This window comes from Meriones unguiculatus, chromosome 11, assembly GCF_030254825.1.
Source record: "Meriones unguiculatus strain TT.TT164.6M chromosome 11, Bangor_MerUng_6.1, whole genome shotgun sequence".
NCBI classification, from domain to species: domain Eukaryota; kingdom Metazoa; phylum Chordata; class Mammalia; order Rodentia; family Muridae; genus Meriones; species Meriones unguiculatus.
In genome coordinates this window covers 4533064-4557713 of record NC_083359.1, presented here as the reverse complement: position 1 = coordinate 4557713, position 24650 = coordinate 4533064, and the positions used below count along the sequence as shown (strand labels likewise).

General features: G+C 47.3%; 1 protein-coding gene across 1 annotated transcript in view; it reads left to right on the top strand.

The window, feature by feature from the left end:
* Positions 1-24650, top strand: part of Myh13 (myosin heavy chain 13) — a 45149-nt gene that overhangs the window by 5384 nt on the left and 15115 nt on the right. The window contains exons 6-25 of the mRNA XM_060363471.1: positions 702-794; positions 2099-2162; positions 2256-2354; positions 2456-2559; positions 5053-5191; positions 5963-6081; positions 6754-6903; positions 7008-7178; positions 7821-8130; positions 10597-10670; positions 10773-10860; positions 13613-13730; positions 14454-14577; positions 15572-15708; positions 15998-16253; positions 18131-18373; positions 20672-20848; positions 21779-21924; positions 22031-22121; positions 23016-23405. Of these exons, the coding sequence (XP_060219454.1) occupies positions 702-794; positions 2099-2162; positions 2256-2354; positions 2456-2559; positions 5053-5191; positions 5963-6081; positions 6754-6903; positions 7008-7178; positions 7821-8130; positions 10597-10670; positions 10773-10860; positions 13613-13730; positions 14454-14577; positions 15572-15708; positions 15998-16253; positions 18131-18373; positions 20672-20848; positions 21779-21924; positions 22031-22121; positions 23016-23405 (3093 nt within the window). The remainder of the gene's footprint in view (positions 1-701; positions 795-2098; positions 2163-2255; positions 2355-2455; positions 2560-5052; positions 5192-5962; positions 6082-6753; positions 6904-7007; positions 7179-7820; positions 8131-10596; positions 10671-10772; positions 10861-13612; positions 13731-14453; positions 14578-15571; positions 15709-15997; positions 16254-18130; positions 18374-20671; positions 20849-21778; positions 21925-22030; positions 22122-23015; positions 23406-24650) is intronic.

Sequence of the window (24650 nt, the reverse complement as noted above, 5' to 3'; positions counted from 1 at the left end):
TCAGCTCCCAGCCACATCACACCACACCACATCATTTCAGAAACCCCAAGAGTTTTAGAAGGTTTTTGCCAGAAAACTGCATGAAGACCAAGGTGCACATCTTTGTCTAGATTACACACATGTGGAACACCGCTGGGATTGGCCTGTCTATGTGAACATTTTTATGCTGAGCCTTAGTCTACCTTACACAGTTCAGAACCCGAGGTCTCCCTACAAACAGCACTGTCTGCAATACATGAATGATCTTGGCCAACTTCACACCTCCCTTTGGAGAAAGATTAGGAGAACCATGGGTTTTCAAAAGGGAACACACTCCAGAATCACCAAGAGGATTTCGTAAGGAGGTTGGTGGGGCTCTAGGCTTTGAATTTCTAAGTGACTAGCCCTCCAGTGGACCCTGCTTTCCTGAAGCGCATGTTCACAAAGGCCATGATTTATAACGATGCCTCAGTAGAAAAGAAAGCACATTGAAATGGAAGAATCCATGCTCCATGCTCTAGAATCTGCCACAGCGAGAAGTCACCCCTGTACTACCCTAATAAGAGCGTCTCCACGTGGGGACTCGAAACCCTCAGGAGGGCTGTCCACACATCAGTTCTGACCACTGGTCAGGGGTGACATCCCTCCTAGGACTCTGGGAGAGAGAGTCCATCCTAGAGGACATCCAACTTCTTCCCTTTCCTCTCCTTGCTTGATCCTAGGGAACGCTGGAGGATCAGATCATCCAAGCCAACCCCCTGCTGGAGGCCTTTGGAAATGCCAAGACTGTGAGGAATGACAACTCCTCCAGATTTGTAAGACCCAGATTGGTTTTCAACTCCCCACCCAACTGCATCCTTCCCCTAACTTCTAGATATGAAAATCTGCTCCATATGCTAAGAAATACTGAACCTTAGTGCACTCTAACACAATTCACATCAATTGATCTAAGCGGCATTGGGAAGGTGTTGGCTTATTCCTGGCAAAAGGAGGATTTAGCTCTCTGTCCTTAACCAGAGAAGACTCCTTTGCAGCATACTGAAGTCACAGCAACTCTGGTTCCACAAGTAAGGAGAAATCATTCATTCCAAATGGGCCTCTGTATGTTGTAGAATGTGTGTGTGTTTTTTTTTTTTTGTTTTGTTTTGTTTTTTTTTCTCTTCATGTTTCCATGTGCACATCAGAGGAGGCTGCAGCAGGACATTGTCTTTTATCAATTTCTATCTTTTTGCCTCGAGATAGGGTTTCTTACTGAACTAGAAGCTTTCCATTTTAGCCAGTGTCTAGGCCAGCAAGCTCTCAGGATCAGCTTGTCTCTGTCTCACAGCGATGGGGCAATAGACAATTGGAGCCACGCTGGCTCCCCACCTGGAGAGGCTTTTGTTAGTGGACAACGCAAGAAAAGAGTACAAACATTGTGTGTGTGTTATCTTTGTAAGTTATACATAGATACAATTTCATAACTATGAATAGCACACAAATATAGCATAAATATGTGTAACAAATAAAGCCCATAACTATAAATAACACACAAATGTTTTGTTTATTTTACATTTGGTTTACATTGTTTTAGATACGAGAGAGAGAGAGAGAGAGAGAGAGAGAGAGAGAGAGAGAGAGAGAAGAGGGACATCTCACACACACACCCCAAAAGGAAGATATAACACAGACCCTGAGACATTCACTTGAGAGCCAGGAAGGCTGGTCTGAATCTGGGCCTGGAAGATGGATTTGCCATTAGGAAGTAGCACTTAAAATTGAGATGAGAACTCTTAGAAGTAGCCTCCAGAGGCAAAACAGAAAGCAGACAGCTAGGAATTCTAAGGCACTAGGAGAGTGTGAGAACATGGGGCTGAGAGCAAGGAGGCAATCAATGTTGGTGTGGCCCCAAGCAGAGGACTCAGAGAGTGAGCCCGTGAGCTTCCCCAGGGATGCAGGGACAGAGCAGGGCTTTGGGTGGATTTCTCATGGCCTTGGATGACCCACCTGGAGACATGGCTGTTTGTGCTTCTGGCATCACTCCCAGCCACACCCTCCATCTGCTTCCTATCTGTTGATGCTAGCACCTCTCAGAGAATCATAAATAAAATGACTTGTTTGTCAACCTGCTATTGGACAGGGGAAGTTCATTCGGATTCACTTTGGAGCCACAGGAAAGCTGGCATCAGCAGACATTGAAACCTGTGAGTCTCCCCAATGTGTCAAAATGATGCTTTAGTTAAAGCATCTCTCAGGAATTTGTGACGATTACATGATTTTTGTTGTTGTTACTTTAGATCTCCTGGAAAAGTCCAGAGTGACATTTCAGTTATCCAGTGAAAGAAGCTACCACATTTTTTATCAAATCATGTCAAACAAGAAGCCAGAACTAATTGGTAAGCTCTGGAGATGTTGTTCTTAGCTTCCTCAACAGTTGTGGGGACAGTACCCAGACTGAATGCTGCCTGAGGGGTCAAAGGGTCTTCCTCTTTCACAGACTTGCTCCTGATTTCCACCAACCCCTTTGACTTTCCCTTCGTGAGCCAAGGAGAGGTCACAGTGGCCAGCATCGATGACAGCGAGGAATTGTTAGCAACCGATGTAAGCATGGCTGTTTATTCGTTTGCAAAGTGCATTACTGAGTTCACGAGCAGAGGGGCATCTTACTGAGCTCATGGGAAAAGGGGATTCAGAAATACTGGTTGATTAGACTTAGATCGCCCTGACCCCTACATCACAATTCTTCAAAATGGGAATCTGTAAAGCTCTACAAAGAGGCTACCAATCCATTCTCTTTCTCATTAGTTGGAGACATCGCCACCCTGCAATACCTCTTCATTTTCCTTTCTACCTTCACCCTAGACTCACCCCAGAGACCTTCTCAGCACATCAGGCAGACATGTAACCTTAATCTTTGGGGGAGTCTCTGCAGATCTAATCACCATAACAGTAATAACCAAATGTGTTGAGCACTGACACATCACAGAGACAACTAACTCTACTTTCATTATTCACTTAAGTCTTAAAAGCGTCTTTGACAAGGATACCACTATTCCCCTGTTTTGAGAATGGGAAAGCTGAGTTCTTAGAATCTTAAAAGAAAACACACAACCTGCCTGAAAATACAGAGGCTGTCTGTAAATGTAAGCATGCCTAAACCCAAGTGTGCACAACCAGGAGTGGGGTTGAAGTTGACATTCTTGCTGGTTCCACCCTCACAGAAGCTTCAAAGCTATGGAAATGAGGCTTGTCCCTCATCAGGATACCTCCAAGACCCATGATTCTTACTTTTATTTTGTGGTGTTTCCAAGGGAAACTTATTGTCTAAAGCAAGTTGAAATTTTGTTCACGGTCAAATATAACAAAGATAATGTTTTCCCCAGTCTTCAGTCTGCGAGCATGTAGAAGAAGCAGGTTAATAACTGGCGCCTCAGCCCCAGAGGAAGACTCTCCTAAGCTGTCCCTTGGTGTCTATGGCAAATTGGTTTCCTGAAATGTTTGTGTCTTGAATCCTCTGACATGCACATCCTTTCTGTAGCAGGTCACACTCCTTGCCCTTGTTTGCTAAGCACTCTTTAGACTATACTGGTTAAGACAGTATAAATGATAGACAGTTGTATTCCATAGGTGGGCATGTAGGTCATGCATGTGGCCAAAGGCAGCTATGGATGTGACCTAACACAAGTCAGAAACTTACTCTTCAAATTAACAGGATATTTTGCCATTTTTAAAAGCTATCTAGTCTTCAAACATGAACTTTGTAGATTGCCATGTCACGTCCAACACCCACACACCTGGAAAGTGGGAGAGTCTGTAAAATATGCTTAGTACAGTGAATTTTCCCATCAGATGTTTTCTGTTGGTGGTGATTGAATCCACAGATGAGGGTCCATCACACCTTAGCTCTCCTACAGGTGGCATTTCTCTTGGATGGCAGCTAACAGCCTAAGAAAAGAATGTCTTTTGGTGATCGTGTTACCCAAGATGTTCCCCAAAGAGTTAACACTTTCTCTTTATCCCTTCTAGAATGTAGTGACAGGGTCTTTTAATCTTCTGCAATCTCTCTGTAGGACTGGGTAGGATACGGACTCAAGGATGACTGCCTCAGCCCCATGATCCTTTGTTTTCACTAGATCCCTGCATGGGCAGTTCATGCCCCCAGTGGAGTGCCATCCCAAAAGTGCCTCACTCTTCAATATCATCTCCCTGAGCTGCTGGCTCTATCCTACCAATTTAGACATGTCCAGATATGTTTCAGCCCTACCAAAGGACAATGTGTGGGCTGCAAACCTGCTACATAACCAATGTGTGTACACCAGAGAAGGAATTATTTTTAAATTGTTGAAGGCTTTACAGTAAGGAGATGGGCAAAATGGTTTTGAAACCAAATCAGCAAACACTGGATCCAGACTAGCTCTAGCCCCCATCCCATGAAATCTTCTCTGTAAGACTCTGGGCAGTTCACACCTCAGGGTACCCTACTTCTTCATCCATAAGTCTGTCTATCCAAAAGGCACGTGAACATAAAGAGTGTATACACACACAGGTATACTTACATATACACACACTGTAAACAAACTATAAAGGTATTCAAGTGGACTTAATAAGGTAACATGTGAATAGCACCTCATCCAATATCTTACATAAAAGGGAGGCTCTACAAAAATGTGCCCTTCGCTTATCTGAAAATTGGTACTATCTCTGTGACCTTCCCTCCCAGGTTTAATATTCTGCAATGCATTTACTAAACGACAGACATCACTAGGATTCCCGTATTACAATGTCAATTTGAAATTTTACACACTATTTCTCCATCACTGTCTATGCAATTTTCTTCCTCCAGTGGTTTTCAATACCCTTATCCAGAAAATAACCCCGTCTAATGGAGTGGGAAAGGTGATAGCTAGTTCTTATCCAATGAAAGAAAATAAAAACCTTGTTTTCTTTCCATGGTCTCCATTCACCTAGACAAACACTAATAAAACCAGATTTTAGTCCTTAACTTGATACATCACACACTCATCCACTTATGTGAGCAAACACTGTTTCATACAACACACAATAAGGAGCCTGAGTCTCTTTTCTTCCTTCTAGAATGCCATTGACATCCTGGGTTTTAGCCCAGAAGAGAAAGTTGGGATCTACAAGCTGACAGGAGCTGTGATGCATTATGGGAACATGAAGTTCAAACAGAAGCAGAGAGAGGAACAGGCAGAGCCGGATGGCACCGAAGGTAACTGTATCTGAAGGGGGGTGGTATTTGATTCCACATCCATGTTCATGTGTGGCCCGAGCTTATGCTATGAGAGAAACTTTGCTGCTCTTCTAAAATCATATACCCTGAGTTTAAGCTGCTTGAGGACATCATCATTGTTGATGTCCCAAAAAGTCCACTCATTTCATTAACACTTACCTTGTCAAATTGCCATCTACTCTCATCATCAAAGTTTGCCTGATCTTTAAGATGGACTTGCATGGATTTCTAATACTACAAATGCATATGGATATCAATGCTTGGGATGCTGGCCTGATAATTTGGACTTAAAATGAAAAATCCCTGATAAAAAGAGACTCAAGTTTTCTTCCTCCTATTACTCCCACCTTGACCCCTATTCAGCTTGTCCCCAAAGCAAAAACTGGTGACCAAATCTTCAGGCTGACAGGAACTAACCAGCTTGTACTAAAGCCACCTGCAGGTGAACTCCTGTATGAGATGTGATAGTATTCATGTACTAACACAAACCCTCCAGGGTACTGTACCTCAGCACTAGGCGGCTTCAACATCTGACGTAATGTAAATAGCCTTGCTGTATTGCCCAGGGCAGATGCGATCTTGTTGTCATTCTTTTGAGACAGGGTCGCAGTAAGTAGCCCTGGCTAGTCTAGAACTCACTATGTAGACCAGGCTGGCCTTACTGAGAGACATGCTTCCGGGAGGAGTCTGGGCAAACCGGATAGCCCAGTGGCTTCTACTTTGTTTAACGCCACGTGTCCTCTTCTTTAGTGGCTGACAAAGCTGGGTACCTGATGGGACTGAATTCTGCAGAGATGTTGAAAGGTCTGTGCTGTCCAAGAGTGAAGGTCGGAAACGAGTATGTCACCAAAGGACAGAATGTCCAGCAGGTAACAGAATCCGGGTGACTTAGATGGCCTGCTATTTTAACCATGTCTGCAACATTCTTCTAGTTACATTTGGAAAGTTGTTTGAAACAGGCTTCAGCGTCAAGGTGGAGTCAAGAAATGAAAATGCGTGCATGCCCTCTAGATGCTATGAGGACCAGCAATCAGGAAATGAAGGCTAGGCGGCCTCTCTCTGACTCCCTCTTTGGGGGCTCCACATGCTAACATTCCTCTCCACTATTGTATCTTTGCTAGAGAAGCTTCCTCTACCCCTTCTGCCTAAGACCTTCCTCAGACCTCCCAAATCCACACCTGCATGTTTCCACTTTCAACCTGAGATTCAGACTAGTATCTTCTGCTCCCAAATCCAAATCCTGTCAATAAACACTGGTTCATCCAACCTGCATCAAGGCGTCGCCTGGAGTCATGTGCTGTAAGCATAGCTGTTTAGAAACTATGTTTTTAAGAGGAATTGTTCCTAGAGCAAGGAGAATATCATAAGCTAGACAGTAATCTTAGGAAATATTTAATAAGATGGAACTAAACAATCCGAAATGGTCAACATTCAAGTACCTTCGACGATCACGATGTCAGTTTCATGCTTCAACTTAATGCAACCAGTGAGTGTGGAATAATGTTTTAATATGACTGTTAAATGAATGGTCATTTCTCAAGGTGACCAACTCCGTGGGCGCCCTGGCCAAGGCCGTCTACGAGAAGATGTTCCTGTGGATGGTCACCCGCATCAACCAGCAGCTGGACACCAAGCAGCCCAGGCAGTACTTCATTGGGGTCTTGGACATCGCTGGCTTTGAGATCTTTGATGTGAGCCATTTGGGCAAAGGATGGGCTTTCTCTGCTTAGCTCTGCTTCCAAATTCACTCTTTGTAGATTTTCCAGACTTAAACTCTTTTCATATTTGCACCCAGTTCAACAGCCTGGAGCAGCTGTGCATCAACTTCACCAATGAGAAGCTGCAGCAGTTTTTCAATCACCACATGTTCGTGCTCGAGCAGGAGGAGTACAAGAAGGAAGGCATCGAGTGGGAGTTCATCGACTTCGGGATGGACCTGGCTGCCTGCATTGAGCTCATTGAGAAGGTAGAGATGTTCCTTCCTTCCTCCATGGTTGGCACCCTGGCTTTGCTCCTCTGCCTCTTCTCTGCTCCTAGATGGGAATCTTTAATCTCCCCCTTCTTCAGAAAGCTGAATTCCCCACTGCAGAGGGGGGAAGCTTGGAAAGAGTGTGACTCTGAAAGCACTCAGAACTGTTCTTACACCTAAGGAGGTGCCCGAGTGGTTAAAATGCAAGACTACAAACACATTGGTAAAATCCCAGCATGCATTGTGGCATCTCTTACCTACTGACATGTCCCAAGAGGGACACGGAAGTTAGGGATAGCAGTATTCTTAGCGGGAAGTTGCTGTGGAAACAAGGGATGGGGTTAATGGGGTACAAAGGACTTCCATGCTGGGAGAGGTGATGCATTCCTGTGACTCCATCACTTAGGGGGCTGAGCAGGAGGATTATTAGGTTCAGACTAATCTTCCCAGCAGGACCACATTCTTTGTATCCATCTACCACCATTCTGCCACTGCATCACACACACACCAGGAGCCTTGTTCTCGCAGCTCACACCCAGTGCCCCACCACAGTGGATTTCTCTTTGCTTTCTCCAACCATGGAGCTACCAGCATGGCCTCTTAGCAGTAAAGACACCATCTCTGCCATCCTCCTTCCAGCCGATGGGCATCTTCTCCATCCTGGAAGAGGAGTGCATGTTCCCCAAGGCGACAGACACCTCCTTCAAGAACAAGCTGTACGACCAGCACCTGGGGAAGTCCAACAACTTCCAGAAGCCCAAACCCGCCAAAGGCAAGGCTGAGGCCCACTTCTCCCTGGTGCACTATGCGGGTACCGTGGATTACAACATCGCAGGCTGGCTGGACAAGAACAAGGACCCCTTGAATGAGACCGTGGTGGGGCTGTACCAGAAGTCCTCCCTGAAGCTGTTGTCCTTCCTCTTTTCCAACTACGCAGGCGCAGAAGCAGGTGAGACTCTTTTTCCCTCATGGGTTGCTCTGTGCAACACTCTAAAGCTGCCCATAGATCAGCCGGTCCACTATGGGCTTCAGGCTCTCACATCTATTTTTCTTCCTCCTACTCCCAATGTCCCCCTTAAAACACTGGCTTCCATGAGGGTAAATTGGATCCTAAGTGCACAAGGTAGTCAATACTTTATCATTTAATGGTTTCGAATTTTATGATGTGCAGGGGGCAGTGGCACATACCTGCAATCCCAGCACTCAGGGAGGCAGAGGCAGGCAGATCTCTGTGAGTTCGAGGCCAGCCTGGTCTATAAACCGAGTAGAGAATAGCCAAGGCTACACAGAGAAACCTTGTCTCAAAACAAGAGAAAACAAAGTAAAAGAAACAAACAAACAAAAAATAGAAAACAAGAAATTAAGATGTAATTGAAAGATAATAAAATTAGTACTTAAAAAGTTCAGTGATTTTTTTTAAAGTATGTTTTAATGTAGGGCAATCATCACTAGTATCTAATTTAAAAATGTCTTATCACCCTGTAATCCATGAGCAGTCTGTCACCATTCCTGTCCGCAGAGCCTGGGAATCGCTACTCTACCTTCTGTCTCTTATTTTCTCAAAGCTGGCAAGGGCATCTGTGACCTCACTTAGGGATAATAAGACTTTAATATAATATAACAAACTTTACTATAAGGACCAGTGTGGTTATGGACTTGAACTCCTGTATAGCTGAGGCTGGCTTGACCTTACACTTGGCCTTTTCTGGAAATTACTTAGAAATGGAATCAGACGTGATAGGGCCTTTCACTCGGGCTTGGTATTTTCAGGGTTTGTGCACACTGTAGCAAGTGTCAGTTGTTGGTTCCTTTCTAGAGGCAATAATACCTCACTGCACAGGTAGTCTTCACTTTGTCTTTCCCTTCACCAGTCTGGGTATTTGGGTCCTCTCCACTTTCTGGCTACTGTGACTAGGACTTCGATGAATATGTGTATTCAGTTTTTTATGTGCTTTTCAGTTGTCAGCACCATCAGAATACACGTAGGAATAAAAATGCAGGGTCACATGGTGTCTTTTCCAGCCGTTGCCATAGCTAGGCAATAACCTTGCTTGTTTGCTTGAAACAGGGTCTCATTTTGAAGCTCAGGCTATCCTAGAATTCAAGATTTAGCCCTAAATGCCCCAAACTTGCAATCCTCCTGCTTCAAATTCCTAAGTGCTGGGACTCAGGAGTGTGCTGCCTCAGCCAGTGTCTATGTCTGTTTGTCTGAGAAACGGCAGAAGTTGTTCCCAACATAGCTACACAGCACAAATTTCCAAAGCTCTTAGTCCATTTACATTCTCTATATTAATAGGTGTGCCACATTAAACAATTACCAAGATATAATCTAAAATATTGACCATTCAAATGCATGCATTATTAATAAATTTCTTTGCTTTAAAACCCATGCAAGATAATAATTTGGTAGATAATTACATAATTTTTAAAAGTTAATGTCTAGTTATACTTTGAAAAGAGAATTATAATAAATGAGCATAACTTAAACTTGAATGATGAAATGATTTTCTTTGGGTTTAACGAGGGTACCTCTAACTGTTTTGTAAGATAGCCTCACTTAGGGAAAATGTCAAGACATGATTAGAACGACCTGTAAATGGATATGGATCTGAGAAAAGGCTTTCTGGCCTTCCCTCTCTGACCCAAGGATGTTCCTGCTAGCCCTTAGGTACAGAGGGAGCCAAGTGACAGGAGGATGAGGAAAAGAGAGAATATTTTACCTCTAGCTGAACAATGATTAAGTTTCAGAGGTTAAACATGAAAGAGAGCCATTCAGAAAACCTAGACCAAACATCACCAACTTCAAACTGAGACAAGAAATTAAGTTTTTTTTATTCCCAGAAAATAAAAGACTATAGAATATCCTTGAAAAAAAAATATATATATATAGTTTTGTTAATTTCATTTTCTTCCTCACAAAGGAAGATTCCAGGTTACCAAGGCCCATTCCTATTATCCCAGCACTGGTGTAGTTGAGGCAAAAGGATTGCTGCAAGATCAAGGCCAGCCTGGCCTACACGGCAAGACCCAATCTCAAAAAACAAACAAACAAACAAAAAACCTAATAATAAAAGGGGTAAATACACGAGAGAGATTCCAGTCTTGGAGAAGGATGTCTCAACCCATTTGGCTGAACGTCACATTCCCCGAGGATAGGACTGTCCCTTCACACCAAGAATGTGCATTATGCTAAGTCTCACGACTTCCCACCCCAGGCCCCGTGGTAAGGTTTAGCCCATCCATAAAGCTGATGCCCCCACATCTGGGCGGCTCAGGTGTGTGCTGAGAACAACCCAACAGGACGTGGGCCAGTGCAGCCGACGTTCCCGTTGCCGGGCTCAGAAGAGGGCTGTACAGACCCCGCCCTAGCCCCCTGTGTTGACACCTGACCCCAGCCGGCTGTGTCCTTGTGTAGGTGACTCAGCAGGAGGCAAGAAGGGCGGCAAGAAGAAGGGCTCCTCCTTCCAGACCGTGTCGGCGGTGTTCAGGGTATGTGCTTTACATTTCCGTATCTCCCTCGTTCGCTAGCCTCTCCGCCCGATGAAATGTCATGCGCTAAGAGAAATGTGCTCACCTTGATCTGTGTCCCAGGAAAATTTAAACAAATTGATGACCAATTTAAGGAGCACCCATCCTCACTTTGTGCGATGCCTGATTCCCAATGAAACCAAGACTCCTGGTGAGTAACGCTGCGGGCTAGCTGTTATTCGAAGAGACCAGGGCTCACTGAAATGTGTGCAAAATCCTAACGATGGGCTGAAGAGAGGAGAGAATGCGATGGCTCAGGGAACCACATGAAGGTCAAAACAGATGCACACTGCTAATCCCAGGGTCCCTGAGGCAAGGGAAAGGTTGTGAGTCTGATGTCAGCCTAAGCAGCATGGCAAGACTCTGTCTCAAAAACCAAAAGGAAAGAAAGAAAAACCAAGTTCAACATAGTAATTCAGAGGCAACAGAGAACTGCTCATGTAGAGAACACCTCCACAGGGCTGGGAGCAAAGACAGCATAACTCCTGACAAAGCTCAACTCAGGATTCCTAGTCTGCTTCAGTGAGAGGGACCCAGGAAGAGTGAGAGTCTAGCCTCAGCTCTGTCCCTGTCTTGCAAAGGCTCCCCCAGCTTCCTGTCACACCATAGATTCTCCTGTGGCATTCTAGAAAAGGCCTCTGTCTCCACCCCAACGGGTGCACTTCTTGGCCATCATCAAATGGTGATCACTAGATTTTTCTCCAGCTGTAGAGGCTTGACTGCTCTAGAATTCTGCCTTGCTCCCTGCCCTTGACTCTCATGGAATTATAGCCTTGACCTTGTCTGGTTGCTTCAGGCCACAGCAATAACACATGTCCACGGCTCCTTTCCACATGCTAGGGGCTGTTTTAAACCTGTTACTTCAACTCAATCCTACACCTCAGAAACAGAAGTTACTGTTTTCTATATTTTGCAAACAAAGAAGTCAAGACATGTTAAGTCCCAAGAAATTCCTTTTCCCAAAGTCCAGCATTTAGACAAAAGCCCTGGCTTTTAAGAAGATAGTCTCTACTTGCTAAAAGGAGTAATTTTCCTTATCTCTGGCAAAAGGGACTGGACCTATGGCTCTTCCATTTACCTGTGCCTGAGGTGTCTATCTAGTGTATCAAAGCGGATCCCTGCCTGCCAGGGAGCCCTGAATTCTACCACGGTTCAGGCTCCTCTGAGCACTCCATCCCTACTCTCAACATCTGAAAGCCCTGAACCTCACTTCCCTTCCTCCCACTCCCCTGTAACCCCACCGTTTGGCTACATGTCCTCTTGCTCTCTTGGCCATTTGGTCTCTGAGTTTCCAGGCACTCTCTTTTGTATACTCTCTCTTCTCTCCTTCTCTCACTACTTCCAGCCCATGGCCAGGTTCAGTCTGGACCATTCCAGAAGTCTGTGTCTATGCTCTCCCACATATCTGCAATTAAATTTTCTCTTCAGCTCATACCTGGGAGCATCATGTTCTTAGTTTTTCATTTTTCAAGGAAGAGACGGTTCCCTTTCATGCAGTTGGTAAATAGCACAGTTGGGATTTGAACTAGTAGGAATCACGTTCATGTACTGGAACATAATCTGTCTCATTAATATCCATAATCATGATGTTTTATGTATCTGTTAAAATTAAAAATCAGTGGACATTAAGAAGAGATGTGAAAATTATAACCCAAAGTCATGCATGGAATAAAATCAAGAGAAATGAACACCAATACATTATTAAAGAAATAAGAAAGTTTACTTATATATTTAAAATTTTCTGTAATATAACCAAGAAGTAGAAATGTTGGCAAGTTTCCAAAAAAGAGTAATTCATTCTTTTTTATAAAGCTGGAAGAGAAATTTTAACATTACCTTGCATCTCGAGAATCTTAAGAGCTGCTTAAATGGATTTTCTATTCAAAATATCAGTAAAATGAAGCCATTACCATCAAAAAGAAAAGGAACCAAAATGGGAAGGGAACAGGGAGGGGAAACCGGACTGGACAAATCCTTCTGGAATTCTGATAGCTATGTCTCCTCCTCGGTCTTAATCAGTCTTTCTGGAGGGAATTCCCATCCGGGGGGCCCTTTGGGCAGCCACAGGTGTGTTCTTTGCATGCACTGTCTCGTGTTGCGGCCACCAGATGCACAGAGTGGCAGCTGAGTCCTAGCTGTTGATGAACGCAAGTGTGGAAGGTCCCAGACAGATGGGATTACTGCTCTAGTGGTGGCTACAGTTCTGGCGAAGCCGTGAAAATTGTTACAACGATCTCTCCTTAGAGCAGGCAGAAAAGCTGTAGGCGTTCTAGAAATTTTCATAAGGTGAAGTCGAAGCCAGCATTTATCTGTACAGCCCTCCCCTACCCCACCCCGCCCTGCCCCCAGCAACTAGAGAGCTTACAGTAAGAAACCACCACAGCCACAGGATCTCTCCTCTAACCCTCTGGCCAGGCTGGTGGCCAAGGGTGGCCATGACATCTCGGCCATAGGCCTCTCTCGTCCCTCTGGCCCTGACCCCCTGCTCCCTGAGGTGGGTGCTGAGCTGATGGCCACCAGCCCTCTGCGCTCAGCCTCCAGCCATGCTTTGCTTCCCCTCGATCCTGTGTCTCGCCTGGCTCCACAGGCTCTGCACATTAAACACCTTCGCCCCTGAGCAGAGAGGCAAAGACTCTTCCGGTTGTCTAGTGAGAAGCCCCGGGGCCTTTCCACACACCCTGCCTTTCCTGGGAGCCTAGTTAGAAGCGGGGCTTCTGGCAGCATAAATCTCTTATTTCTGTGGCCATGGTGTGTTGGGAGACTGGAGAGACTTCTTCTGTGGGGCTTGTTATGCAAGCCGGCATCACCTCCTCTCCTACCCACCTCCCACTTAGTGCTCTCGCGTGTGTTTATGTGTGCTAAGACAAACAGTGAAGAACCATCAACCCCTCCCCCCCTCCCAGGTGTGATGGACCACTACTTGGTCATGCACCAATTGCGCTGTAACGGGGTCCTGGAGGGCATCCGGATCTGCAGGAAAGGGTTCCCCAGCCGAATCCTCTACGCTGACTTCAAACAGCGGTAGGTCACCTCTTCCATGAACCTATCTCCCTGAGGGACAGACTGCATACGCACAGTCTGCCCAGCCTTGGGTGTTTGGGAAGCTAACATGTTTCTTAGGGTCCTGTAGATTTCATTTTGACAGCAGGACAACCCCATCTCCATAGTGAGTCTTGGGATGGCCCTAAGTGACTCGTCTCTTTAAAGAACAATGTCTCATCGTAGGTCCTATGGACAGCTGGGACTAAATGATCCTTTCTATGGTGGTGCTCTTGTACATTAGAGGATCCTAGCAGCATCCCTAGCCTCTATCCAAAGATGCCGGCAGCAACCCACTCACCACATTCTTGTGCTGTGACCATCAAAAGTACCAGACATTGCCAGGTGCTCGCTAGGAGTCAAATATTCCAGTTGAAACCCACTGAATACCTCTGTCCTTCCTGAAGTCCAGACTGCTTGAGAGATGGGAGGTCCGGGATATCCAAGCCACAGTTAAATTCAAAGCTCTTCCAGGTCAGATAAGGGCCACTTCCTCTGAAGGCGGGCTTTCTGAGATGTGTGCTCAGCCTTCCTTCATGCCTCTCTCCCTCCATCACATCCTGGAGCCCACCCCTGGGCTTCTCCCTCTCCCAGGCTGGCAGAACAGTACTCACCTTCTTAAGACTGCAGCAGAGGGTTCTAGAAGGCCTGGTCTCAGATACAACACCATCCTGAGAGGCCAAAAGCATCATTTCTTCTCCTCAGGTATCGGATCCTGAATGCCAGTGCCATCCCCGAAGGGCAGTTCATCGACAGCAAGAACGCCTCTGAGAAGCTCCTGAACTCCATTGACGTGGACCGAGAGCAGTTCCGGTTTGGCCACACCAAGGTGAGAACAGGTGGGCCTGGAAACGCCTGCAACCCTGGCAGCTTGTCTGCTGGTCAGGGGGAAGGGTCTTTCTTCTTCCAGTCAACACGACCAGCCTTGTCTTGCAGCCCAAGCAGAGGAGTCCCGGGACTGTGGCTGGGGACTCTGGCTTTGTACTGGTCTTTAAGAGGAAAGAAGCTTAAGTTAGAAAACGGGACAGCAAGTAGGGGAACCCTGGTGTCCTAGAGAGGGGCAGGGAGAGACTTCCAAAGGGGAAGCACATAGCCCCAGGGTGAGTGATGACTTGAGAAAGGTAACTGTAACCGACAGAAGTCCTTGCAGTCACCATGTGGCATGTGTGTGCCCTGTGCACAGCCACCCGGACGAATGTCACCGACTCTCACAATAACTAATGCAGGAGTTGATAAGGAGTCTCAATAAGTGCCTGATTCATTGAGTTCTGGGGAAAGCAGAAGAAATGGAGGAGCCAGGAGGCCGAGGGCCTGGTAAATACTCAAGGTCCCTTGGCTAGATGAATCAGATGCAAACTACTGAATTCCATTGGCTAGTTTCTATCAGAGCCTGACCCTGAAGCTTCTGAAGAAGAAGAGGCTGGGCTCCCAGCTGGTCCAGAGTGTGTGCCTCCTTGGGGCACTGGGGAAATGGGTCTGAGGGTGAGATGGAGAGCCTAAGATGTGAGAGGCAGATGAGTCTGTGGCTCCCTCCTATTCTGGGCACAATTTTGCCCTGTGGTTACTTTCCGTGTTCGTCTTGATTGCTTCTACACGAGCTCTGCAGAACCAGTCCAGGTCTGCGGCTGACGGACCTGGAAGCGATTTCAGAGCACACTGTCTTACCAGTAGCCCAACAGGTGCAAATTCAGAGCCCAAAGCCCCTGGAAAGTGAGGCCTGGAGGCACTTCCGGTGCCAAGGATGGAAAGAGACAGGCTCCATCCTGAGGCTGACCAGGCACCTGCTGAGGACGAAGCAGGGTCTTGCCTCTCTTTTGACGCAGGTATTTTTCAAAGCTGGGCTCCTGGGGCTTCTGGAAGAGATGAGAGACGAGAAGCTGGTGACCCTGATGACACGCACGCAGGCCGTGTGCAGGGGCTACCTGATGAGGGTGGAGTTCAAGAAAATGATGGAGAGGAGGTAAAGCAGTCTCACCTCTCCTTCCCACCCTTCCTACTCAGCAGCTGGCTATCACTCCCAAGTGAACCTCTCGCCCGCCTTCCTTCTTCCTGGTCTTTGTGTCCAGTGGCCCTGATCCACAGACTCTGGACCCACAGGGTCAGCCAAGCTTAGGTTCCTCCCCTTCTACCTGGCTGGGAAGGATGACGATTCGGAGACCTTTTCGGGAGGTGGGGGGGGGGTGTTCAAGCGGAAAACAGCGAGCTGCCGAGTACCCTAGGTAATTAACCCGAGTCCTGTGGGTGCACAGGGAGTCCATCTTCTGCATCCAATACAATGTGCGCTCCTTCATGAACGTCAAGCACTGGCCCTGGATGAACCTCTTCTTCAAGATCAAGCCCCTGCTGAAGAGCGCGGAGGCTGAGAAGGAGATGGCCACCATGAAGGAGGACTTTGAACGAGCCAAGGAAGAGCTGGCTAGATCTGAGGCTCGCCGGAAGGAGTTGGAGGAGAAAATGGTCTCCCTGCTGCAGGAAAAAAATGACCTCCAGTTGCAAGTCCAGTCGGTAAGTGTCTACCTGGGAGTGCAAAACACGGATTCCCAGGACAGTGAAGGGGGCAGGGGGCAGGAGCTGTCTATTTAAGAGGCAGTGATGCCACCTAGTGGTCACATTGAGCATTGCAGCACTACCCAGTCCGAAGCTTGGCTGGCCTTGGCTTTCTTCCCCTCTCCCCCCTCCCCAAATGTCAGGAGAGTGAATTTATTATGCTCTCTCTGGTCTTTTCTCTGTCTTCCACAGCAGATATTTTTACATATTTTGCTGTGCATATGAAAGATAAGTGTACAGCATTATACTAAACATTTGTCAGACCCGAATATGATAAAGCTCATTCCTACTCATAAGTCTAAGTCAGGAGGATTGCCATGAGTTCAAGGCTAGCCTAGACTACATAGTGAGTTCTAAGATGCCTAGCAAATACTCAACAAAACAATACAAAAAGTGTCACAGGCGCACATCTTGGGGCCAGCGAGATGGCTCGGTGAATAAGAACACTTGTTCTAGCAGAGACTTTGGATTGGTCACCAGCACCCACATGGTGGACGGCAACCTGTGACCCCCAGGTCTAGGAGCGCCAATTCCTTCTGACTCCTCAGGTACCAGCACACACGCGGCACACACACATGCATGCAGGCAATACATGGCACATAAACTAAATGTTTAAATGTTTAAATGCACACGTTTTTATAAGAAGATGTATCACTAAAAATAAATCATTAGAGCTAAATAACCCAACCAAAGACAGAAAGTCACTTTCCACATATGATTTTCAATAATATGATTATTCTCTGAAATGTGTTTTAGAGAATTCTCTCTCTCTCTTTTTTAACCGGAGAAATGGGGTGAAATGGAGCCACATCTGCAGGCCACAATACCCTGGTAGCGTAGTTGTCTCCTTTCCAAGGCACTTAGAGTTTGTCTCTTAGCAAGCCTCAGAGACTTTCTCTGCATCTCCTCTTTTGTGCAGGGTCATGTGCTCTCTCTCACACTTGCCCCGGGCATAGCGTGCTCTCCATGGGAGCACCTCCCTCCAGGCTCAGAGGACAGGAGTCCCACAACCAGCTGGGTTCGGCACCCAGATTCCCTACCTGTCAGCCTGTGACCTCAGCGCAGCTCGGTCTCCTCTTCCCGCCTTCATTTTCTCACATCGTGCTCGCGGTGGATGGCTGTCAGGGACTTGGAGGGTTTGACACATGTCAAGGGCCAGCGGATGCTTAGGTGTGCAGAGGTTCAGTGAGCGCTAGCATGGATTCTTCCTGGTCTCGGTCCATCCGTTTCCTGCACCGGGTGTCCAGTGCTTCAAATCCCCTGCAACAGGAAGCTGGCAGCGGGCTTGGCTTAAGAAGGGAATTAGCCGATCTCGGTCCCATCCACAAAACTGGCTACAGTTTTCTGGGACGTGGACTTACCCAGTCACTTACTGCTGTGTGTTCTTCATCTCCAGTTCTGTTGCTGGAAGAATCACAGCTAAGGGTGTGTGGACAGCCCCTTCTGGTGATAGTTAACAGGTAGTTGAGCTGTGAAGACATTAATCTGCTTCGCACTGTGCTACCCACTGCACAGAGTACATGGATCACATGGGCTTTTGACTGGCTCAAGCATGAAATTCTTAGGTGCCTGAGTTCATCCAGCATTAGAGGGTGAACCTGTAACGCCATTGAATGATTTCATGTGCAGTTACTTTGAGTGATTGGCTGTCAGGTAACGATGTCCTCAGTGGTTAGGAGAGCATATAAGTGACATATGTGTAAATGCCTGTGTGCTTGTGCGCCCGATCCACTCCTTAGCTCTGCTCAGGTGTGCAGGCTTTTAGAGGGCCAGGCTCTTTCTTCCCAGGGTTTACAAAGTAACTGACCAGAGCTTACAGTGACCGGCTCTTTCAGGAAACAGAAAATCTGATGGATGCTGAGGAGCGGTGCGAGGGGCTCATCAAAAGCAAGATCCAGCTAGAGGCAAAAGTCAAGGAGCTGACGGAGAGGCTGGAGGAGGAGGAGGAGACAAATTCCGAACTGGTCGCCAAGAAGAGGAACCTGGAAGACAAATGCTCTTCTCTCAAGAGAGACATCGACGACCTGGAGTTGACCCTGACTAAGGTTGAGAAGGAAAAGCATGCCACAGAGAACAAGGTGGGTGGCCGGAAGGCTCCTCATAGGCTCGCTGCCAATCCGCACTCACTAGAGGTGGGAGGCAGGAACTGGGGCCAGCTCAGTGTACAGAACAAGCTGTTGGCAGGTTTGGTCCCTCCTCCTTGACCCCCACTCCATAAGCTTTCCTCAACCCCTCCTGGGAGTGTCGCTAACAAGCTCATTTCTTTGAGAGCAAGGACTGGGCCATGCTCGTCTTTGTCTCTCATGCACAGAGGTCAGGGAAAGCAACAGAAATGTCGGCAGAGTCAGGCAGGTGATGAGAGAGCCACAACACTGGATAGCAACAAGGGCTGGACAAAAGTGGGATACAGGGACCCTCATGCATCATTGGAGGGAAGGAGAGAGAGCACTACTTAGTCCAGCTAAGAAGCTGGTGGCTGGAGAGATAGCTCAGCACTGGCCACTCTTCCAAAAGTGGTTTACCAACAGTCTGTAACTCTCATCTCAGATTAGATGGCCTCTTCTGGACTCTATGGGCACTGCAAACACATAGAGACATACATGCAGACAAAAGGCCCACACACACACAAAATTGTCCAGGAATAGTGGTACACACCTTGGAAGGCAGAGACAGGAAGATCTGTCTGAGTCTGGGGCCAGCCTGGTCTACATAACAAGTTCCAGGAGAGCTAGAGCTACATAAGGACCTTGTATTAAAAGGAAGTAAGGGAGGGAGGAAGGGAGGAAGGAAGGAAGGGAAGCAAAGGAAGAAAGGAAAAAAGGAAAGGAAGAGAGGGAAGCAAGGGAAGGGAAAGGAAGGAAGGAAGGAAGGAAGGAAGGAAGGAAGGAAGGAAGGAAGGAAGGAGAAAAGAATTTATGTACCCCATGAGCCCACGATTTTGTACTGGTACAGACCAAGGAAGTCCCCCACCAGTGCTTGCATATATAGGGGCGCTTGCAGCAGCTTTGCTTGGGACAGGACTGGGGACCACGTCATGGGATGGAGAGGCAGAGAGTGGTGGAGTCACGGAGAGCACAGCACAGGCCTGGTGAATCAGCAAGCAAACATGTGAACAGGGAGCACCCTTGCTCAGTGGGGGCAGTGTGAGTAAGCGAACTGAGGGTGTGGTAACATTCGCACACAGGCGTGACTCAATGCAGGCTACTCAGGAGGGGAGACAAAGGATGAGGTCCGCTGGGTGTGGGAGGACCATGGCAGTGGGCACTCAGAGTCTGTGATGGGTGGACAATAGTGACTGATGGAGACAGAGAATAGGGAGAGTGGAGACTGTGGCAAATGCTGTCCACAGGCTGCCCATTCTCATGGTGGCAGCCGTGACATTCCCAGCAAGTAGCGGGAAGGTGAAACCGACAGGGCTAGAGATTTGGACTTTCATGAGAGGCCAAAGAATTCGGATTTTATGTAGACTCCCATCTTTCCCATGTTGATAGCATTTCAACAACAAACAATGAATTAAACATATCTATGGTTGGATTCAGGTCACAGGTGGGAATCCGCAAGCTCTCATCTGGCTAAGTGCCGTTCAAGGAAGTTTCTGTTTAATACCTGAAGGCTCCATGAATGGTGTCCCCCAGGTCCCTTCCTGCCAGCACTGGATCTCCTGGCCTCACACCCCAGGCCTCTCCCTCCCCTTCCTGCTTCATTCTGAACCCTCCTAGTCTGCCCTCCTAGTAAATGTTTGGAGATACAACAAATAAACACAGATTGATGCATTGTCCTTCACACCTAGTGCATTTGCATTTTAATAGTGTCCTTCCTAGTGCAATGCTCTCTGAAAGGAAGAGTCCTAACTGAAGAACCTGGGACCACGGAGGAAGACTAAATGTGCAAAGGCTGGGCCATGGCCCAGTTGGCTGAGTGTTTGCCTAGACTGAGGAAGCCCTCAGTTTGACTGAGCTGAACTTGGTGGCTCATGCCTGCATCTCGGCATATCGAAGGTAGAGTCAGGAAGGCTGGAAGTTCAAGGCCATCCCTAGCTGTGTATCAAATCTAATGTCGCTTCAGGCCACATGAGACAGGCTGGCTGTTACAGTGACACATGCCTTTTTTAAACCAGAAGATCTCTTAAGCCTAGGAGCCAGCCTGGGAACCACACAAAGACCTTTCTCAAAATTAAGATGGAGCAAAATTAAAATAATAGACAATTAAAAAATAGAACCCGAAGAACTGAGAAGTTACTTATCCCAGAATGCCCTAGAGCTAGAGACACCTAGAGACAAGAGGGTGGGGGAAGGGGAAAGACAGCCATGACTGTTGCTGCTGTTTGCTGCTGGGTGAATTGTTTCAGTCTTAAATGGTTACTGATTTTCTCCTAGGTGAAGAATCTCGCTGAGGAAATGACAGCACTTGAAGAAAATATTTCCAAACTGACGAAGGAAAAGAAATCTCTGCAGGAAGCCCATCAGCAGACCCTGGATGACCTTCAGGTTGAAGAAGATAAAGTCAACGGTCTTATCAAGATCAACGTCAAGCTGGAACAGCAGACGGATGACGTGAGACCCCATGACCCCCGTGCTTTGCAAAGAAGGGGCTGAGTAGGAACCAGTCTAGGGTGCTCTGACTCCTGCGTCAGAGCCCTGACCCCAAACACACACATCTGAGGTGGCAAGCAGGCCATGTGACCTAGGGAGGCTTCAGTTCCCACTTAGGAATTGGGGAATACATATAAATCGCTAGACTTGAGAGGACGTCTACAGAAAGTGTTCAACCCATAACATTTTCAGTAAAGCATAAGCTGCTGCTGGCATTAGCAGCTAGTGCCTACAGGCAGTTTGGGGTTCCGAAACCTCCAGTTATTTTCCAGTGTCGAAAGCCTCATTCCAGGCAAGGGTGCAGCTCAGTGGTACAGCATGCATGAGGCCCCAACTTCTGCCTGCAACACCTCAAAAACAAGGAAAAAAAAATTCTATTTATGGCCAGGAAAATGAACCTTTATCTCCTTCGTGATGGATTACTGCATACATCTAAGGAACAGGTTTCAAGTTGGCTGGTTTTACTCCCTGTTTGGTTAGACCTATGGTAGGTCTCTAACAAGGCCAGGATAGATGTGTGCCCTGCTACACCCGTTCTTTCCCTGTGCCCAGTCCTGCACAACACACACTTTCATTCCTTGCCTGGCTACACTCAGGCTGTATGGTGTGGGTCGGGGAGGAGTGCCAAGCCTCCACAGTGGCTGTCACAGAGGGCTCATTTGTTCCTATATGAGATAGTGGCCTGGGACTGGCGGAGAGAGAATGATCTGGAAAGAGGAACCAGGAGGCCCCCACCGTGTTCACCCTCTGAGATGCAGAACTAAGAAGTGGAAGATGGAAGGCTGGCTTCCTTCTTTTCCTGGGGCTGGTGGCCACCAGGCATGGGTGAGGCTGTGCTGGCTGCTGCCCGGTAAACCTGCTTCCTCAGCCTCGTCACCTGTGTCTTCCCAGCTGGAGGGCAGCCTGGAGCAGGAGAGGAAGCTGAGGGCTGACCTGGAGCGAGTGAAGAGGAAGCTGGAAGGAGACTTGAAAATGTGCCAGGAATCCATCATGGATCTAGAGAACGACAAGCAACAGATAGAAGAGAAACTCAAGAAGTAGATGAGTCATGTTCTATCCCCTGCCCATGAGCCTGACAGCCAAGCGTGCCTCCCTTAGAAGGCCTTTGCTTCATGCAGCGTTATCTGTTTGATCTGCTTGCAGAAAGGAGTTTGAGATGAGTCAGTTACAAACCAGAATCGACGACGAGCAAGTCCTCAGTCTGCAGCTGCAAAAGAAGATTAAAGAATTGCAGGTGGAGGCGTCAGGCCCCTCCTGGCCACAGAGGCTGCCTGCAAGCACCCAGCTTTCTCTTTCCTGGTTTTCCTTTTCTTTTCATTTTTAATTTATTTTTTTATTAATTACACTTTATTCACTTTGTATCCCCCCATAAGCCCCTTCCCTCCTCCCCTCCTGATCCCACCCTCCCTCCCCCTTCTTCATGAATGCCCCTCCCCAAGTCCCTTGTGCCATCATATGCCGGTCTTTCTTTTTCCTTTTTATTCTTTTACTCCCTGCTTCAGCTGCATACTGCATGGTGGGTCCTTTTCTATGCTCTTTAAAATAAATATTTCAAGTTTTCTAAGTGGCATGTAAACATATGTATACGTCCTTGAAAAGGACCAGAATGGAACCTAGGTGGCTAATTGTTGCTGATAAAGATGCACTGACCACTTTCCCTAAGCCTAGGGCTTCCCGGTTTTCTGTGAAAAAAACTGCCAGGTTCAGGTTGTTATGGCTCTTTCCGGATCTTCCTGTTATGTGTTTACGTATATATTAAGACCCGGAGAGAAGATACAGTATATATGCAAAAACCCATTCACATTTCATCATGTTTTCAGCGTGAATCTTTCCATCCTAAGCTCAGAATGCAACTTACTCTTTTCACACACTGGCATGTTCTGCAGGGCTCTCCACAGGGACTTGCTGGAGCATTGAACTGCTGCTTGGCCTGATGAAAGATCTTCTGGTTGATCATTCCCCTTCTGGGAGACACTTAGGCCGTTTCCAAACAAGTGCCATTGCCCTGCTAAGTCATAACAAATTCTCAGCTTTGTGCTGTTTTCCCCCATTCCCTAAGCACCTCATTGCTCCTGGAATGGTCTGTTCTCTGCCCCAACAACCTTTCTATTTATGTTCCCCCTTTCAGGCCCGCACAGAAGAGCTGGAGGAAGAAATTGAAGCAGAGCACACAGTCAGAGCCAAAATTGAGAAGCAGCGTTCAGACCTGGCCAGAGAACTGGAGGAGATCAGCGAGAGGCTAGAAGAAGCCAGTGGGGCCACTTCGGCCCAGATCGAGATGAACAAGAAGAGAGAGGCTGAGTTCCAGAAACTGCGCAGGGACCTGGAGGAGGCCACCCTGCAGCATGAGGCCACAGCAGCCACCCTGAGGAAGAAGCATGCAGACACCGTGGCCGAGCTCGGGGAACAGATTGACAACCTGCAGCGAGTCAAGCAGAAGCTGGAGAAGGAGAAGAGTGAGCTCAAGATGGAGATCGATGACATGGCCAGTAACATTGAGACAGTCTCCAAGTCAAAGGTATCTGCCTGACCACCTGATGGTGGCAGCCATGTCTGCTCCCCGTGAGCAGGCGGAGTTTGATGCCCCAGACTCATTGTGGGTTCTGAATTGTTGCCATCTTCCCACTCCCAATTTTCCTGACTCTTCAAATTTACTCAAGTCACAGGTCCTATTCAGCTGAAGCTACTACAGCAAAGTACCTTAGACTAAGCCATGTTATAAACAACAGAAGTGTTGCTTACAGTTTGGAAGCTGGGACGTCTGAGATTAAGGGACCAATAGGCTCAGTCTGTGGCCAGGGCTTTCTCTATGTTTTCTATCTTCCAGTGTCAGAAGGAACATGAAGCTCGCTCTCACCTATTTGTTTTTTTTCTCTCTCATCTATCTATCTATCTATCTATCTATCTATCTATCTATCTATCTATCTATTTATTTTTGAGGCAGGTTCTCACCATGCAGCCCTGGCTGGCCTGGAACCCTATGTGGACCAGGCTAGCCTCAAACTCACAGAGCTTTGCCTGCCTGTGGCTCCAAAACTCTGGGATTAAAGGCCTATACAACACACCCATCTTCTCACCTCTTTAATAAAGACCTTCACTCCCTATAAAGATGAAGTCCTCATGATCTAATTACCCAGAGGTCCTACCTCTCAATATATGAAGACTTAGTTTCAGTTTATACATTTGGGGAAAACACAGACAGACAGAGCAAAGTTCTTCTAACTTAGTTGAACAATCTGCCTCCAATCAAGGTTATGATACCCTTCCTGACTCTTCCAGCCCATCTGATGGCTCCAAGAACTAAATCTATGGCTGGGCTAACACTTGAGTTTTGTGGGCATGGTTTTCTCTTTGCCACCTTCTCACCCCACAGTGTTTCTCCCTGGAGGCACAGCTGATGTGACATTAGCATGCAAGTGGATGCAGGCAGATGGAGCAGTAGCCTGCAGCTCTGGAAGAAAAAGCGCAAAGGGCTAGGGAGGTAGCTCAGTGGCTGAGAGTGTGTACCACTTTTTCAGAGGACCCGAGTGCTGTTCCCAGCACCCAAGTCTGGTGGCACACAGTTGCCTGTAAGACCAGCTCCAGGAGATCAAGTCGCTCTGGCCTCTGATGGCTTCCATACTCAGGTGCATATGCCCTGCCCTACACACACATACATAAACCAAAATAAAATATTTCTAAGAGAAAGAAAAAGCACAAGTCAGACATGGTGCTGCATACATGCAATCCCAGCATTTGAGGGGCGCAGTGGCCCATGCCTTTA